Source organism: Oncorhynchus masou, chromosome 28, assembly GCF_036934945.1.
Source record: "Oncorhynchus masou masou isolate Uvic2021 chromosome 28, UVic_Omas_1.1, whole genome shotgun sequence".
NCBI classification, from domain to species: Eukaryota; Metazoa; Chordata; class Actinopteri; order Salmoniformes; family Salmonidae; genus Oncorhynchus; species Oncorhynchus masou.
In genome coordinates this window covers 35,422,039-35,438,363 of record NC_088239.1, presented here as the reverse complement: position 1 = coordinate 35,438,363, position 16,325 = coordinate 35,422,039, and the positions used below count along the sequence as shown (strand labels likewise).

Below are 16,325 nucleotides of genomic sequence, written 5' to 3'. Positions count from 1 at the left end.
GAGTCCCTCCTGCAGCAAAGCACCCCCACAGCATGATGCTGCCACCCCCGTGATTCACGTTTGGGATGGTGTTCAACAGCTTGCAAGCCTCCCCCTTTTTCCTCCAAACATAACATCATCATTATGGCCAAACAGTTTTATTTTTGTTTCATCAGACCAGAGGTCAATTCTCCAAAAAGTACAATCTTGGTCCCCATGTGCAGTTGCAAACCATAGTATGTCTTTATGAGATTTTATGAACAAAAGAGCAAAACTATTTATATTTTTCAATTATCATGTCACCAGAATAAGACCCTAGATATTTATTGGAAAGCTCATCACCTTGCACTTTCACCCACCCTGTGAAATTCATCACCATTTATATGTCAACAAACTGCATGCTTTCCCGACGAGTCGTAGTGGGAAGGTCACACAACGTTTCATCGCGTGATTCCTAGTGTACTTCGATATGATGGTCATTATATCAATATTTGCGCATTAAAACGTTTCCAACGACATTATTCGCATAATTCATTTTACCCACACAAAAATCTCTCACCTTGTCTAGTGTATTTTGTGTTGACGACATTTGGAAAATGTGTTTCCATCATGCCTGTCATGACATGTTTAATTCAACATGTACTTTACTCACATAAAAAAGGTTGGATGGAAATCTGGTTAGAATAGTTTGTGCTTACTGTGACTGCTGTGATATTTGCGGTCAAATTGAGCTGCGGAACAAGAATGTTGTGTTGCTAGCCACAATGAAAGTTAAGGCCATAATGTGAATTGAAAAAGAATCCAGAATCTCCTTCATATCTCGTAGTAGGGCGAGCGAGCAAGGACATGAGGGTGGCATACATCGTGTAAAAAAACGGAAATACCAGTCCATACAGATGCCAGGCCAGGGTCTTGAGAAGTAAGGAAATGGGCTTATTTGGCCAATCTTTTAATAAGAGCATAGGGGCTATGCTTCTAGAAGGGGGGGGGGGGGTATCTACGTGGGATTCAGAGGTCACATTGCCAATGAACCCAAGCTGTGTATCAGCCAGAGAAATGTAGGCCACTCCATCCTATAGCTACTAGCCAGACAGATCCCTACAGAGAAGGGAATTATACAGGCAGGGAGAATATGGTAACACACAGAGGTTTACCATCATTCACTGTACAGATCAAATCAATGTAGCTAGGCTAGGGAGACCAGCTGGCACCAGACTACAGGCTTGTCACTGTCAAATCCACACACACACACACACACACACACACCCTGATTCTCTCTCTTATGGACCGAGAAGGATACAGGCAAGGGGAGGTTAGATGGGATTGGTAGAAAAAGGAGAAGCGGAGAACAGAGAAAAAGAGCCTTCTAATAACTTACTGTCTCGGCTCATACTGAAAGTGCTTTGTTTAGCACATATACACAGATTTTTTTCTGTAACCCTGCAATGACACAGGAAATCGAAGTGTTGGTTGGTTGGCTGCACTGCAGGGCCAATCACATGCATAGCAACTGACCAGATAGGAAAGACTAAAGACCACAAAGTGAAAAGGAGCAGGTTTCACCTGACCAGACAGTGAACAATCTCTGCAGTTCACTGGAAGAGCCAACCTTCGGTGGGCTATTCATACACTCCGTTGGCGCTACAGTCTGTCAGAAACATTCAACTAAAACCCTTTGATGCACATGAAAATGACATGGGCGAATGTGTACGATTATGGTCGCCAATTTGACAAGCATAAAGTTAATTCTGGTGAGTGACACACAGAAGATAATTTAGCATGTTTTTGTTCAACAACAATTTTAACCATGGTCCGCCCCGCCATGGTCCACCATGTTCCACCATAAGTTCTATTCTCCCTCTTTTCCAACGCAAACACATGACTCTCTCTCATAAACACCATTCTCACACTCGTCCTCACACAAACACAGGTCCCGCGGCCAGTGGGGCGACAGAGCAGAGCAGACTGATCCTCAGCTGATATGACCTAGTTTCTATTCAAGCCCAGTCCCTCAGCTGCCTCCTGCTCCACAAAGAGCCTTCACAATCTACTCTATGCCTGAATTGAGGAAAAAAAACAATATCCAGTTGTATTTATTATGGATCCCCATTAGCTGCTGCTAAAGTAGCAGCTAATTAAGCGAAATTAAGGCAGGTTATACAATTTTAAAAACATTACAATACATTCACAACACACTGTATGCCCTCAGGCCCTACTCCACCAATACCACATATCTACAGTACTAAATCCATGTGTATGTATAGTGCGTATGTGTGTGCTAATGTTTGTGTTGCTTCACAGTCCCCGCTGTCCCATAAGGTGTCTTTTTATATATATTTTTTACATCTAAATTGTACTGCTTGCATCAGTTACTTGATGTGGAATAGAGTTCCATGTAGTCATGGCTCTATGTAGTACTATGTACCTCCCATAGACTGTCCTGGACTTGGGGACTGTGAAGAGACTAGAGGTCGACCGATTAATCAGAATGGACGATTAATTAGGGCCGATTTCAAGGTTCATAACAATCGGAAATCGGAATTTTTGGGGGCCTTTATTTAACTAGGTAAGACAGTTAAGAAGACATTTTTATTTTCAATGACGGCCTAGGAACGGTGGGTTAACTGCCTTGTTCAGGGGCAGAGCTACAGATTTTTACCTTGTCAGCTCAGGGATTCAATCTTGCAACCTTACGGTTAACTAGTCCAACGCTCTAACCACCTGCCTCACGAGGAGCCTGCCTGTTACGCAAATGCAGTAAGAAGCCAAGGTAAGTTGCTAGCTAGCATTAAACTTATCTTATAAAAATCTATCAATCATAATCACTAGTTATAACTACACATGGTTGATGGGGCCACAGTGTCTCCTGACCCCTCATGTCGCAGCCTCCAGTATTTATGCTGCAGTAGTTTGTGTCGGGGGGCTAGGGTCAGTTTGTTATATCTGGAGTACTTCTCCTGTCTTATCCAGTGTCCTGTGTGAATTTAAGCATGCTCTCTCTAATTCTCTCTTTCTCTCTCTCAGAGGACCTGAGCCCTAGGACCATGCCTCAGGACTACCTGGCATGATGACTCCTTGCTGTCCCCAGTCCACCTGGCCGTGCTGCTGCTCCAGTTTCAACTGTTCTGCCTGCGGCTATGGAATCCTGACCTGTCCCAGACCTATTATCTGACCATGCTGGTCATGTATGAACATTTGAACATTTTGGCCATGTTCTGTTATAATCTCCACCCGGCACAGCCAGAAGAGGACTGGCCACCCCTCATAGCCTGGTTCCTCTCTAGGTTTCTTCCTAGGTTTTGGCCTTTCTGGGGAGTTTTTCCTAGCCACCGAGCTTCTACACCTGCATTGCTGCTGTTTAGGGTTTTAGGCTGGGTTTCTGTACAGCACTTTGAGATATCAGCTGATGTACAAAGGGCTATATAAATAAATTTGATGATATTACTAGTTTACCTAGCATGTCCTGCGTTGCATATAATCGATGCGGTGCGCATTCGCGTAAAAGGACCGTCGTTGCTCCAACGTGTACCTAACCATAAACATCAATGCCTTTCTTAAAATCAACACACAGAAGTATATATTTTTAAACCTGCATATTTAGCTGAAAGAAATCCAGGTTAGCAGGCAATATTAACCAGGTGAAATTGTGTCACTTCTCTTGCATTCGTTGCATGCTGAGTCAGTGTATATGCAACAGTTTGGGCCACCTAATTTGCCATAATTTTACGTAAAATACGGAACGGTTCCGTAATTCACTGAAAGATTAAACATTTTATTTTCAAAATGATAGTTTCCAGATTCTACCATATTAATGACCTAAGGCTCATATTTCTGCGTGTTATTATGTTATAATTAAGTCTATGATTTGATATTAGATTTGATATTGATATTAGAGCAGTCTGACTGAGCGGTGGTAGGCAGCAGCAGGCTCGTAAGCATTCATTCAAATTCAAACAGCACTTTCGTGCGTTTTGCCAGCAGCTCTTCGCAATACTTCAAGCATTGCACTGTTTATGACTTCAAGCCTATCAACTCCCAATATTAGGCTGGTGTAACCAATGTGAAATGGCTAGCTAGTTAGCAGGGTGCGCGTGAATAGCGTTTCAAACGTCACTCGCTCTGAGACTTGGAGTAGTTGTTCCCCTTGCTCTGCATGGGTAACGCTGCTTCGAGGGTGGCTGTTGTCGATATGTTCATGGTTCGAGCGCAGGTAGCAGCGAGGAGACGGATGGAAGCTATACTGTTACACTGGCAATACTAAAGTGCCTATAAGAACATCCAATAGTCAAAGGTATATGAAATACAAATCGTATAGAGAAATAGTCCTATAATAACCACAACCAAAAACTTCTTACCTGGGAACATTTAAGACTCATGTTAAATGTAACCACCGGCTTTCATATGTTCTCATGTTATGAGCAAGGAACTTAAACGTTAGCTTTCTTACATGGCACATATTGCACGTGTACTGTCTTCTCCAACACTTTGTGTTTGCATTATTTAAACCAAATTGAACATGTTTCATTATTTATTTGAGGCTAAATTGATTTTATTGATGTATTATATTAAGTTAAAATAAGTGTTAATTCAGTATTGTTGTAATTGTAATTATTACAAATAAATAAATAAAAAAGGTATTAAGGTATTATATATATATAAATAAATTATTTAATAGAAATCGTCCGATTAATCGGTATCGGCTTTTTTTGGTCCTCCATTAATCGGTATCGGCGTTGAAACATCGTAGCTGTGTGCCAGTAGTTTAGACTGATAGCTCGGTGCATTCGACGTGTCAATACCTCTCAAAAATACAAGTAGTGATGAAGTCAATCTCTCCTCCACTTTCAACCAGGAGAGATTGACATGCATATTATTAATACTAGCTCTCTGTGTACATCCAAGGGCCAGCCGTGCTGCCCTGTTCTGAACCAATTGCAATTTTCCTAAGTCCTTTATTGTGGCACCTGACCACACGCCTGAACAGTAATCAAGGTGCGACAAAACTAGGGTCTGTAGGACCTGCCTTGTTGATAGTGTTGTTAAGAAGGCAGAGCATCGCCATTCCTTTCTGTAGAGCGTAGAACACCACCTCCTTCACAGGAGCGACTCGTCTTGTCATTTTATTCACAGGTCCATTAATTTTCACCTCAGATGGGAGGATGGGCCACTCCTGATGATGATGAGTCATAAGGGTGGGAGGAGGAGTGCTGCATGATTAAATCTCAAGAGGGGAAGGAAATTAGGGTTTCAGTGCTGTGAGGTCTTTCAAAAATACTTTAAGTACTACTTAAGTAGTTATTTTGGGTATCTGTACTTAAGTATATTTTAGCAATTATATTCACTTTTGATACTTAAGTATATTTAAAACCAAATACTTTTAGACATACTGAAGTAGTATTTTACTGGGTGACTTTTACTTGAGTCATTTTCTATCTTTTACTTTTTTCACCACTGAGTAACATACATGCTGTTGCTGAGGATGACACTTGACTCTCGTAGTCCTCTGCTCTAGACTTGGAGGCTCAAAGAGCCATTGACAGCGACCTGTTAGTTCAAAGTATGGTTCAGGCTCCAAAGTCATCCGTGCTCTATTTCACAGTTGAAGTTGGCCCCACGAAACTGACCTTATCAGCAACCACATCCAAAACCTGCCTGATGGACCAACATGTCTCTCCAGTATATCTCCCTCTCCTACAAATCACACTCAATTAGAAGACCCTACATTTTACCAGCGGTGCTATGAACACCCTCAACACATACAGAGGAGAAACATCCACCCTCCCAAAAAACAAATCTGTACCACGGCTTGCTGAACAGAACAGAAACGGATTCCCTAGATCCAAGGGTAATGGTGTTTTTTTTTGTATAATAAGCACCTGCAGCAACTGTTGCTGCTCTTGTCAAATCTGGCAAAAAGTATTCAACGCAATGGGGTGGAATAAAGCCACATTCTCCACAGGGGGCTGATGAGTGAAGGCAGCTCTGCAGGAGACCGTGGAAGACAGATGTTCCATCACTCAACATCTACTCTGACAGGAGGGAGAGAGAGAGATGGGAAGGACACTCACACGCTAGTGTCTTCCTGCTAGCCAGGGAAATAGATTTTTTTTTAAAGGATGATGATAGAGAAAGGGTTGTAATAATCACTTCCCTTTTAAGAACAGCAGCATCATACTGTCTCTTACCTGCATGTGTTCAGTAGAGCTGCTGCTCAGGTCATCTCCAGACTCCGAGTCGTTCTGGAGCTTCTCTGACCCCTCCCCCGGGGAGTCCCCAGGAGAGGAGAGAGTCCGGTCCGAGTCATGGCTCTTGCTGTGGTTTATATGGTGGTTGTTGGGGGCCCTGGGAGGCGGAGAGTCTGCCCGCATATGCGGTAACTTGGAGCTGTTGCTGTGGTGATGGTTCTTGTTGTTGTGTAGGAGCACCAGATCGGCTACGCCAGGGGGCTTGCTGTGCCGTGGGCTTTCCGGGTTCTGGTTGGCATCCTTGGGCAGAGAAGGTGGTGTGACGTGCCCCCAAGAGGGCGAGGGCGTGGAGGTGGGCGACGGACTCCCAAAACTAGACATCTCCTGAGGTAGCCTGTTGTTGAGGTTCTCGTTGGACGCGCTACAGATATCCAGAACTGTAGGCTTTACGTGGATCGTCCCACCCATACCGTCCAACACGAGGGTCTTTGGTGGGGGCATGAGCGCCCGGCGCACCTCCCTGACGTACTGCGCTGGGACATAGAAGGCTTTCATCCCCTCTTCCTTCCGTACCTGCCACCAGTCCTCATTGGTCTTCCTGACCAGCATGTAGCACTCCCCCTGCCTGATGGAGATCATCTTATCTTTGGCCTTGTACTCATAGTCATACTCCACCTCCACGAACACCTGGCCCGGTGCGAGGATGGGCAGATCAACCCCACCGCTGCCAAGCCCCTCACTGTCAGCCATGATGGTGTTGACCACCCCTTCAACCTCTGACCTTTAGGTGGTGTTCAGAATCAGAAGGTTGGGGGGGATCGACATCTCTCACTGGGCTCCCCTAGACTTCAGGAAGAGAGGGAATAGGGAAAGGTTTCAGTTAGGTTTTTAAGCATTTGACTGCATTATTTGTTGGTTATATTTGCCTACCACCAAAGGTTATTTTTGTTTAAGGTTGAGCGTGATGGTACCTTCTTTCAACACAGACCAAGGCATTAATTTCTACCTTCATCCCATTCAGACAAACCTGAAACTTGCAAAAAGACAGTAATTTTACAGCCCTCTGTCTGAATGGCAATTACACACAAACAGACAGTACTACTCACCACACCAACACTTGCCTTTAAATTCTGCTTCATTACAAGTTTCTTTCAACAGACAATACGAGGGTTGACAGGTAGCCAGGTGGGTAGGAGTGTTGGACCAGTAACCAAAAGGTTGATGGATCAAATCCCCAAGGTAAAAATCTGTCGTTCTGCCCCTGAGCAAGGCAGTTAACCCACTGTTCCCCAGGTGCCAAAATATTGATTAAGGCAGCCCTCTGCACCTCTCTGATTCAGAGGGGTTTGTGTTAAATGTGGAAGGCACATTTCAGTTGAATGCATTCAGTTGTACAACTGACTAGGTATCCCCCTTTCCCTAGCATGATGTCAACAAGCTATTTCCAGACATGTCAGTAAATGAGGATCTTCCAGGAACAATTCATTTTCAAAAACAACAAAGTCCACAGGATCAGAAACAGTATGACTGGATAGGAAATCCAGTGTTAACACGATTATCCAACCTCACAGGAACACAGGTGAGGACAGCCTGACCCCCACCCACACACACAGCCTGTCAGACTGCCTCCACTGCAATCTGACATCCTGAAACACAGGCAGGAGAAAGCAGGTGCTTTTCCGAGGCATGACTGTATGCCTGTATCTATAAGAAGGATGTCCCTCTCATCTACAGATTCATGAACACACAGATTGAGCCACTGCTGAAGAGTGAACAACAGACTCCCATCAATAATAGAGATATGGTAGTTACAGTAAATCTGAGAGTGAGTGTGAGTGACAGAGACTAGGCTATACCACAGAATTGTGAGTGATGGCTATGATTTATGAGAGCATCTTGACTGGCAGCATCACCGCTTGGTATCCCTGCCACCAGGACCTATATACCAGGTGGTGTGAGATGAAGGCCTTAAAAATGGTCAAAGACTTCAGCCAACCAAGTCACAGACTGTTCTCTCTGCTACCACGTGGCAAGCGATGCCGATGTATCAAGTCTGATACCAACAGGACCCTGAACAGCTTCTACCCCCAAGCCATAACTGCTAAATAGTTAGTTAAATAGTTAACCAAAGAGCTACCTGGACTATATGAATTGACACATCACATACACTGCTGCTACTGTTTGCTATCTGTCATTTTATTCCTAGTTACAGTATTTGTACACCTCTACCTCAATGACCTCATACCCCTGCACATCAACTTTGTACTAGTACCCCTTGTATATAACCAAGTTATCCATCATTACATGTTTTACTTTTCTATTATTTATCCATGTTCTTTCTCTCTGCACTGTTGGGAAGGGCCCAAAAGTAAGCATTTACTGTTAGTCCACACCTGTTGTTTATGAAGCATGTGATTAATAACATTTGATTTGGTGATGTATTTTGATTGCCCTCTCTCATACAGCCTACAATAGGGAATTCTTCATGCTTACCTTGATGTTCAGTTCACCCGTATGCTATGCACCAACAAGATCTAATGTATCTGCTTATTGTGATGCACTCTTCATCCACAGCTAAACACACAATAAATGGATTGCTATGTAGAGCAATATTTATTCTTAGTATTATTATAAAGAATAACTAATTACACATACTGGGTGACCTGTCATACGGTCCGGGGATGAAGGATGGATTACTATTATATCATCTGTGCTTTGTTGGCCACACAAGCATTAAAATACCGTGAGATTCTACATGCCTTTGTCCCAGTGTGGTTCTATTCGAAACAGATGTCGCCACGATTGTTAACTAGTAACTAACCTAACTATTTTCCTAACCTTAAAGTAATTATTCTAACATGTTAAGTTAATTACCCAAACCATGGTTGCCTAGGGTTTTGTTGCCTTATAGGGGAAATCTGTGTGTGTGTGGGGGGGGTTCCCGAGGGAGTCCCTCGGCCAAAGGAGTTCCATGACTCTTGAAATACAACAATGGAGTTGAATCCATATTCAGTTTCATCAAAAGATCCCAACGAGACAAGAAAGGCTCATTTGCTCACAATGTATAAAGACTTATTTTTCTACTGTATTATTGACTGTATGTTTGTTTTACTCCATGTGTAACTCTGTGTTGTTGTATGTGTCGCACTGCTTTGCTTTATCTTGGCCGGGTTGCAATTGTACATGAGAACTTGTTCTCAACTTGCCTTTCTGGTTAAATAGAGGTGAAATAAAAAATTCCCGAACCACGAAGATGTAATATCACAGTATTTATAGGCTACCTGTTATGAATCATTTTCATAACAATGATCTATGCTAAGAAAGCATTGTGAAGCACAGAAATGAAGCCAATAGGCTTATCACGTGAAAACGAAAGGATGGACAACCAAAACAATATTAGCACTCTCCTATGCCACGAGTTCGTTGTAGTCCAAATATCAAATAGAATTCCGCACGTTTATAGAAATAGCCAAATTACACCATAACAGCAGCATAGGTTTAAATCCTCCGTTATGAAATTCGAGGTCGAAGAAACTAAAAAAGTAGGCAGTTGTTTCGCAACAACGTACTGCAACAAAGTAACTTTGGAAGTAGCCAATAGCTAGTATCTGCGGTTTTGCGTTTAAAAATAACGGATGGCCAGACAAATTATATGTAGCCTACACACCTTGTGAATGGTTTCTTCTTTATCTCCAAAGGATAAGCTAGTCAACGGCGGTTGTTTTCGGCGGAACTTTTCCTCCAGATATGTCAATGTTCTAAACTGCTAAATATATAGTAGGCTGGCATTCGATATTCAACCATACCATCCATCCCCTGCCTCGTTTCCACCCAGTTGTGGTGCTATCGCTTGTGAGCGCTGCGTTGGTGTATTCTTCTCCCATCCGCCTGTCTGTCTGTCTACCAAGTATGATGGATGATACCCCTAGTTTGCCCTCTCGTGGTCCATAGTCTCACCGTTCTCAGTTGCAGTGCTGCTGCACCAGTTTCAATTTGGCAGCCACTGGATTTATTTTTAAGAAATTCAATCATTGCTCTTAATTGTGCAAAAAGGTTATTTGTTCCAAATTACAGTTTCATTTGTAACCAATGTGGTTTCTTGGTTTAGCCTATAGGCTACTATATCCCGTTTAAAGTGCTGGGGTTGATATCTATGATATATTTATGTTGTAAAGGCAAATATAATTGTCTGGTGATCTTCAAGACTGAGCTCCATAAAGAGCTCATATTGATGAATAATTTACCATCTCAGTTTCTTGAGTCACCCACCATCTGTTACTGTCCAAATCTGTGACAGACATTTCAAGAATGCCCCCACAAATATCTAATGATTGAATTATAGATTATGGGGGATTTAGGATTTGCAATATTAGAATGCCTTTCTTTCTTAGACCTGGTACAGCTGACCGAGTAAAACAAATACTGAAAACACAAGACCAAAATGTACAATCATTTGAATTTCACTCGTCAGATGCCGTTATTCTCGTATTTAGGGCTCCCGAGTGGCGCAGAGGCCTAAAAGCACTGAACCTCAGTGCTAGAGGCGTCGCTACGAACCCTGGTTCGATGCCGGGCTATATCACAACAGGCCGTGATCGGGAGTTCCAAAGAGCCGCGCACAATTGGCCCAGCGTCGTCCGGGTTAGGGGAGGATTTGACCGGGTTAGGCCGTCATTGTAAACTACTGACTTGCCTCGTTAAATTAAAAAAAATGTGACAGTACCAAAGCGTGCTCTGCTGGTATGAATGGGCCAGTGCATCCAACAGCCCATTGAATGAAAGTAACCTACTGGTAGGAATGGGCAATCCTTTTTTCTCTCACATATACTGTTTTTATCAAAGGTGTAGTGACTCATGTGAGATATGGATCCCATATGCGAGTTATTAAAACTCCATTCACAAAAGGGGAACGCTCATTTTTAACAGAAAGCAGGTTAATCAACTTGACACTGTTCTCTAACGGAACCCAACCAGGGTGCGTCATAGTGCATAAATGTATTTTGTCCCCCACACCAAACCCGATCATAACACGAAGGTTAAAATATCAAAACAAACTCTGAACCAATTCCATTCATTTGGAGACAGGTCGAAAAGCATTAAACATGTATGGCAATTAAGCTAGCTGGCTTGCACTTGCTAGCTAATTTGTCCTTTTTAGCTAGGTAAATTGTCCTGGGATATGAACACTGATTTGTTATTTTACCTGAGATGCACAAGGTCCTACACTCCGCCAATTAATCCACACAAAACAGTCAACTGAATTGTTTCGAGTCATCTCTCCTATTTCCAGGCTTTTTCTTCTCTTAACTTTATATTACGATTGGCAACTTTCATAAATTAGGTGCATTACAGCCACTGACCTGAATTTTATATAGATATCAAAATGTATTTTGCGATGCGAGCGGTGTAGTCAGCCTGTAAGATTTGCGGATTTTCCTGTTCACGTCAGTTCTCAATTCATGCACCTTGGAGAGCGTACCTTCCCTGATGAAATAAACGTTGACCATAATAAATGAGTAAGTAGTGCACTTCTCTATGAGACTATTGGTTTCATCTCCAGGGTAAAAACTTGGGAACCAAGGCTACAGAAAGCACTTGATAATGCTATGGTACACTGCAATGCATCAATTTCCCTAGGGTTATTATATATATAAAAAAATACACACCATTTATCATAAAGACAACGCCAACCATTCTAACAAGACCATGAGTCCAGACAATCATTTGATTTACAACCCAAAGACAGAACTCCAGCTATGCTTCACTTGTTTTATTATTTTTGTTGCAGAAAAGGAACAGAAATGGCATTTAATAGCTCCTTAAGGGAAGGTTACAGTTATAATCCAGGATACATTTAAAAAGTGCTTTAGGTTAAATCTCAACTTCAAAGATTACATCCTGATAATGATAAATGACAAACCAAAAGTCAGGAGACTTTCAATAACAATGGTAAACAAAAAAAAAACATAATTTAGGAAGTAAAAAACAAATAGTCTAAACCTCATACCCTTCCTACAGCCAGCACAGCAGTAAATAACTCATAGATGGCATCCATCTACTGTAGTACAGGAATGACAGAGTTATGAAGACTGACTACTTGGATAAGACACAGGCTCTGTTCCTATATCTGCATTAGCATACCACTTAGAATGTAATCTCATTCACTAGACACTTCCTCCCAATGCGAAATTAGGAGGAGACAAGGTTACTTAGAATGAAGCAATGCAGTGTAGCCGCACATCCGAATTCTCCACCCCAAGCAAGCCTGGCCTCGTTAGCCTGTGCAGAGTTGTCAGAATATGAAAAAGTTGAATAGTCGGTGACTCATGTTGACAGATTTGGGCACACAGGCAAAGAAAAAAGTTGAAAAATAAAGGAAAAACAGAAAATCCATCCAATGTATGCCCAAACTATCAACTATGCATAGGCAGTAGGCACAGAAACAAAATTTGCACACATCAAAATAAACAATAAACTCATGATTGGTCGAACTCAAGTGTGGAGGTAAATATTTCATGGCCCCTTGTCTCTCAAACAATTCCACAAAGACCAATGGAAAATCAAGTCATCCCATTTCTTTAATTTCGTTGCAGGACATTTGTGTAAACGTCATCTTCCAGGTAGAGCATTTTCATTTAATAGATGCAGTGGAGGGATAGCTGGCACAATGCCAAAAAATCTTCAACTTGTGAAGTGCATCAGGAACTCAGACCTGATCAGTCAACCATTTAGAACCATATTTTTGTGGTCCAAGAAGCAACCCTTCCACTGATATTCTTTTCTCTTCATTGATAGGACACATGGGTGTGGCATTTTCGCAGTTTTTCCCAAATGGCATACAAGTCACTTGCATATTTACATATGCTAATATTGATATACATAGCTAACGAACCTAGCAGTTCGACCATTATAATTTCATCATACAGTATATCAACATTGACTGGATATCGTGGACATAGGTATGATATTGAAGCAGCTTAATTTTCTAATACATGACAAAATTGACTTTTTTTGCATTTGTCTGCCATTCTTCAGTTCTTTAAAAACTGGACGACTCACATGGCACCCTATTCCCCATTTAGTGCACTACCTTTGACTAGACTCTGGTCAAAACTAGTTCACTATAAAAGTGAATAGGGTGACACTTTTTTTGTCAATCACTGGTGCATGGTCCTGAAGATGTGCTCTACTGCAGCATTTTAGCCCCCAAAGAAACAAATGTCCAAGTGAAGAGAAAACAGTTCAGTGCTCATTCTAACTGTACAATAGAGGCCAGTAGTGCATTTTTACACCTTTAAACTTTAAAATAAGTTTTTTGATCTAGACAGGAGGGATACTTTGATGATATACTGTACATAAAAATCAGGCTAGGATGCTTCTCAACGGATTCCAACCTTTTAGTGTGTTATTTGTTTTTAGAGAACCTGCGACGACATACATTTAAACTTGGCACAATGCAGACTCAAATCTTTTAGGACATTAATGGACAAATTGCTGTGCGATAGATAAAATGGAAGCGCTACGCATTGTTAATTACATGTTCATTTCGCCAGGCGCCAAGATTGCACCATTTATTTTATTTTGTTTGTTCTCTGTCCGTGTTCTCTTTTGTTTTGTAAAGGAAACCAATTTCATTCATACATGAAAACAAAAATAATAATGAAAAAGAACTGTACAGCCTGTGTCTATTTCTTACATATATATATATATATATCTTATACATATATAAATAAACGTTGATACTGGAAGAATTGTCCCATGTGACAGTTCTGTCAAGTGGAATGCCAGCTCCTGTGGGTGATCTTTGTATCTTCATCTGACTGTGATTATGTTTATCTTCTTCAGAAGCTGACGGAAAGAGACAGAAGACAAAATAAGTGGAGAAAAATAATTACTGAGCTCTACTGCCATCTCTGGCTTGTCTATGAAACAAGGTCATGTTCAGTAGGGCACACCGAAGTAGAAACGTTTTGCAACAGAACATTGATATCTGTGTCCTAATTGGACAAATTCAGACAGTGCCTTCCGGTTTCAAAATGTTTTCTCCAGTCCGAACAGAACTCCCTGAAATGTATTAGGTTGGCTCAGTACACAGAGGCCTTGGAAGAATTTCAATTGAAAACTCTTCGTGTCCTCTCTCCTTGCCTCCTTTTCAAAACCTATTGGTTGAGAAAGTCAGTGGTCCCTCGCCTTTGACCTTCTCTTCCAATGGGTTTTTTTGATGGAGGCGAGAGGAGTATGCAATTGAGAAAAGGCCCTTGACTTACTTCTTATCCACTCATTGCTTGGCCCCTCCTCCTCTGATGCCAGTGGGCTGGCTGTTGAAGAACCCTGTCCGGTTGACATTGGGGTGGGTGGGAGACGCCACAGGGGGCTGGCCAGGCCGAATGGGTTTGGCTGGGGAGGTCAGAGGCACAGCACTGGTTACATACCATCAAAGGAACACTAATGGTGTCATTATTTAGCTAAATTACCAAATGTACAAATGCTATGCATTTACATGTACCAGTATTACAGACCAATAAAAGCATCAGTCCTAGATTATATCAGGCAAAACAGAGGACAGATTTCTCTGAATAAGAAGCTAGCATTTAACCTTTAAAACAGTGTGTGAATATGTACACCACATGACTAGAAGTATGTGGACACCAGCTCGACAAACAGCTCATTCCAAAATCATGGGCATTAATATGGAGTTTGTCGCCCCTTTGCTGCTATAACAGTCTCCACTCTTCTGGGAAGGCTTTCCACGAGATGTTGGAACATTGCTGAGGGGACTTGCTTCCATTCAAACCACAAGAGCATTAGTGAGGTCGGGAACTGATGTTGGGCGATTAGGCCATGCTCGCAGTCGGCGTTCCAGAATCGCCTAGAATGTCATTGTATGCTGTAGAGTTAAGATTTCCCTTCACTGAAACTAGCCCCAACTATGAAAAACAGCCCCAGACTGTTATTCCTCCTCCACCTAACTTCACAGTTGGCATTATGCATTGGGGCAGATGGGACATTCTCCTGGCATCCGCCAAACCCAGATTTGTCCGTCGGACTGCCAGATGAGGAACCGTGATTTATCACTCCAGAGAACGCGTTTCCACTGCTCCAGAGTCTAATGGCGGCAAGCTTTACACCACTCCAGCCGACGCTTGGCATTGCGCATGGTGATGTTAGGCTTGTGCGGCTGCTCGGACATGGAAACCCATATCCCGACAAACAGTTATTGTGCTGATGTTGTTTCCAGAGGCAGTTTGGATCGCGGTAGCGAGCGTGGCAACTGAGGACAGACGATTACTAAGCCCAATGCGCTCCAGCACTCTGCGTTCCCGTTCTGTGAGCTTGTGTGGTCTACCACTTCATGGATGAGCCGTTGTTGCCTCAAGACATTTCCACTTCACAATAACAGCACTTCTAGCCATGGAGATTGCATGGCTGGTGTGCTCAATTTTATACACCCTCAACGGGGAATCACTGATCTGGTTGTGTGGGTGTTTTACAGGGTGAAACACTAATGTGACGGAAACAATCAGTTACGTCAACTCGTAACTATGCACACATATGCAGGCATAGACACAATCGCACACATGAATTCACACACACTATATATACACAAAAGTATGTGGACACCACTTCAAATTAGTGTATTTCACCGTAAATAGCCAAATACACTAATTTGAATGGGTGGCCACATACTTTTGTATATATAGTTGTGTGTGTGCGAATTCATGTGTGTGATTTTATGCATGCATGTGTGTGTGTTCCTCACCGATCTGAGCAGAGTGGCCCCTCCTGGCCATGTTCTTGGCCCTGACGGCCTCTTTGATGCGGTCCACCTCCTGCTGGTAGCGTTTACGGTCGCGTGCGGCGTTCTCTTTGGCCTCCTTTAGGGCTGACTCCAGGGCCTTGACCCGCTCAGCCGTAGCACGCAGACGCTTCTCCAGTTTAGGAAGCTCACAGCGCAGATCCGCATTATCACGCACCAGCTAGAGGAAGAAGAACAAGAGGAGAGAGAGCGAGATGCCGTAACTAATTTATTCTTTCAGTCACATTAGTTGTCCCTTGTATCTTTTCAATTTGTGAAGAATATTTGTATTGACAGAAGAGTACATGTATCTTGGGAATAATTTGGCATGTCTGTGTCTTCTATGGTCTGTACTGGCTTACTGA

General features: G+C 42.5%; 2 protein-coding genes across 5 annotated transcripts in view; both read right to left on the bottom strand.

The window, feature by feature from the left end:
• LOC135517534 (rho GTPase-activating protein 12-like) overlaps positions 1-10,054 on the bottom strand; it is a 93,628-nt gene extending 83,574 nt beyond the window's left edge. Inside the window, exons 1-2 of one of the 4 annotated variants that reach the window (XM_064941928.1) lie at positions 9,832-10,054; positions 6,165-7,010 (exon numbers count right to left, since the gene is read on the bottom strand). In XM_064941928.1, the coding sequence (XP_064798000.1) occupies positions 6,165-6,914 (750 nt within the window). In that variant the 5' untranslated portion in view covers positions 6,915-7,010; positions 9,832-10,054. The remainder of the gene's footprint in view (positions 1-6,164; positions 7,011-9,831) is intronic. The other 3 variants (XM_064941926.1, XM_064941927.1, XM_064941929.1) reach the window with 3 other exon arrangements.
• Positions 10,055-11,913: 1,859 nt separating this feature from the next.
• Positions 11,914-16,325, bottom strand: part of LOC135517532 (kinesin-1 heavy chain) — a 45,706-nt gene continuing 41,294 nt past the window's right edge. Inside the window, exons 23-25 of the mRNA XM_064941925.1 lie at positions 15,925-16,141; positions 14,432-14,561; positions 11,914-14,012 (exon numbers count right to left, since the gene is read on the bottom strand). Coding sequence (XP_064797997.1) covers positions 14,443-14,561; positions 15,925-16,141 — 336 coding nt within the window. The 3' untranslated portion in view covers positions 11,914-14,012; positions 14,432-14,442. The remainder of the gene's footprint in view (positions 14,013-14,431; positions 14,562-15,924; positions 16,142-16,325) is intronic.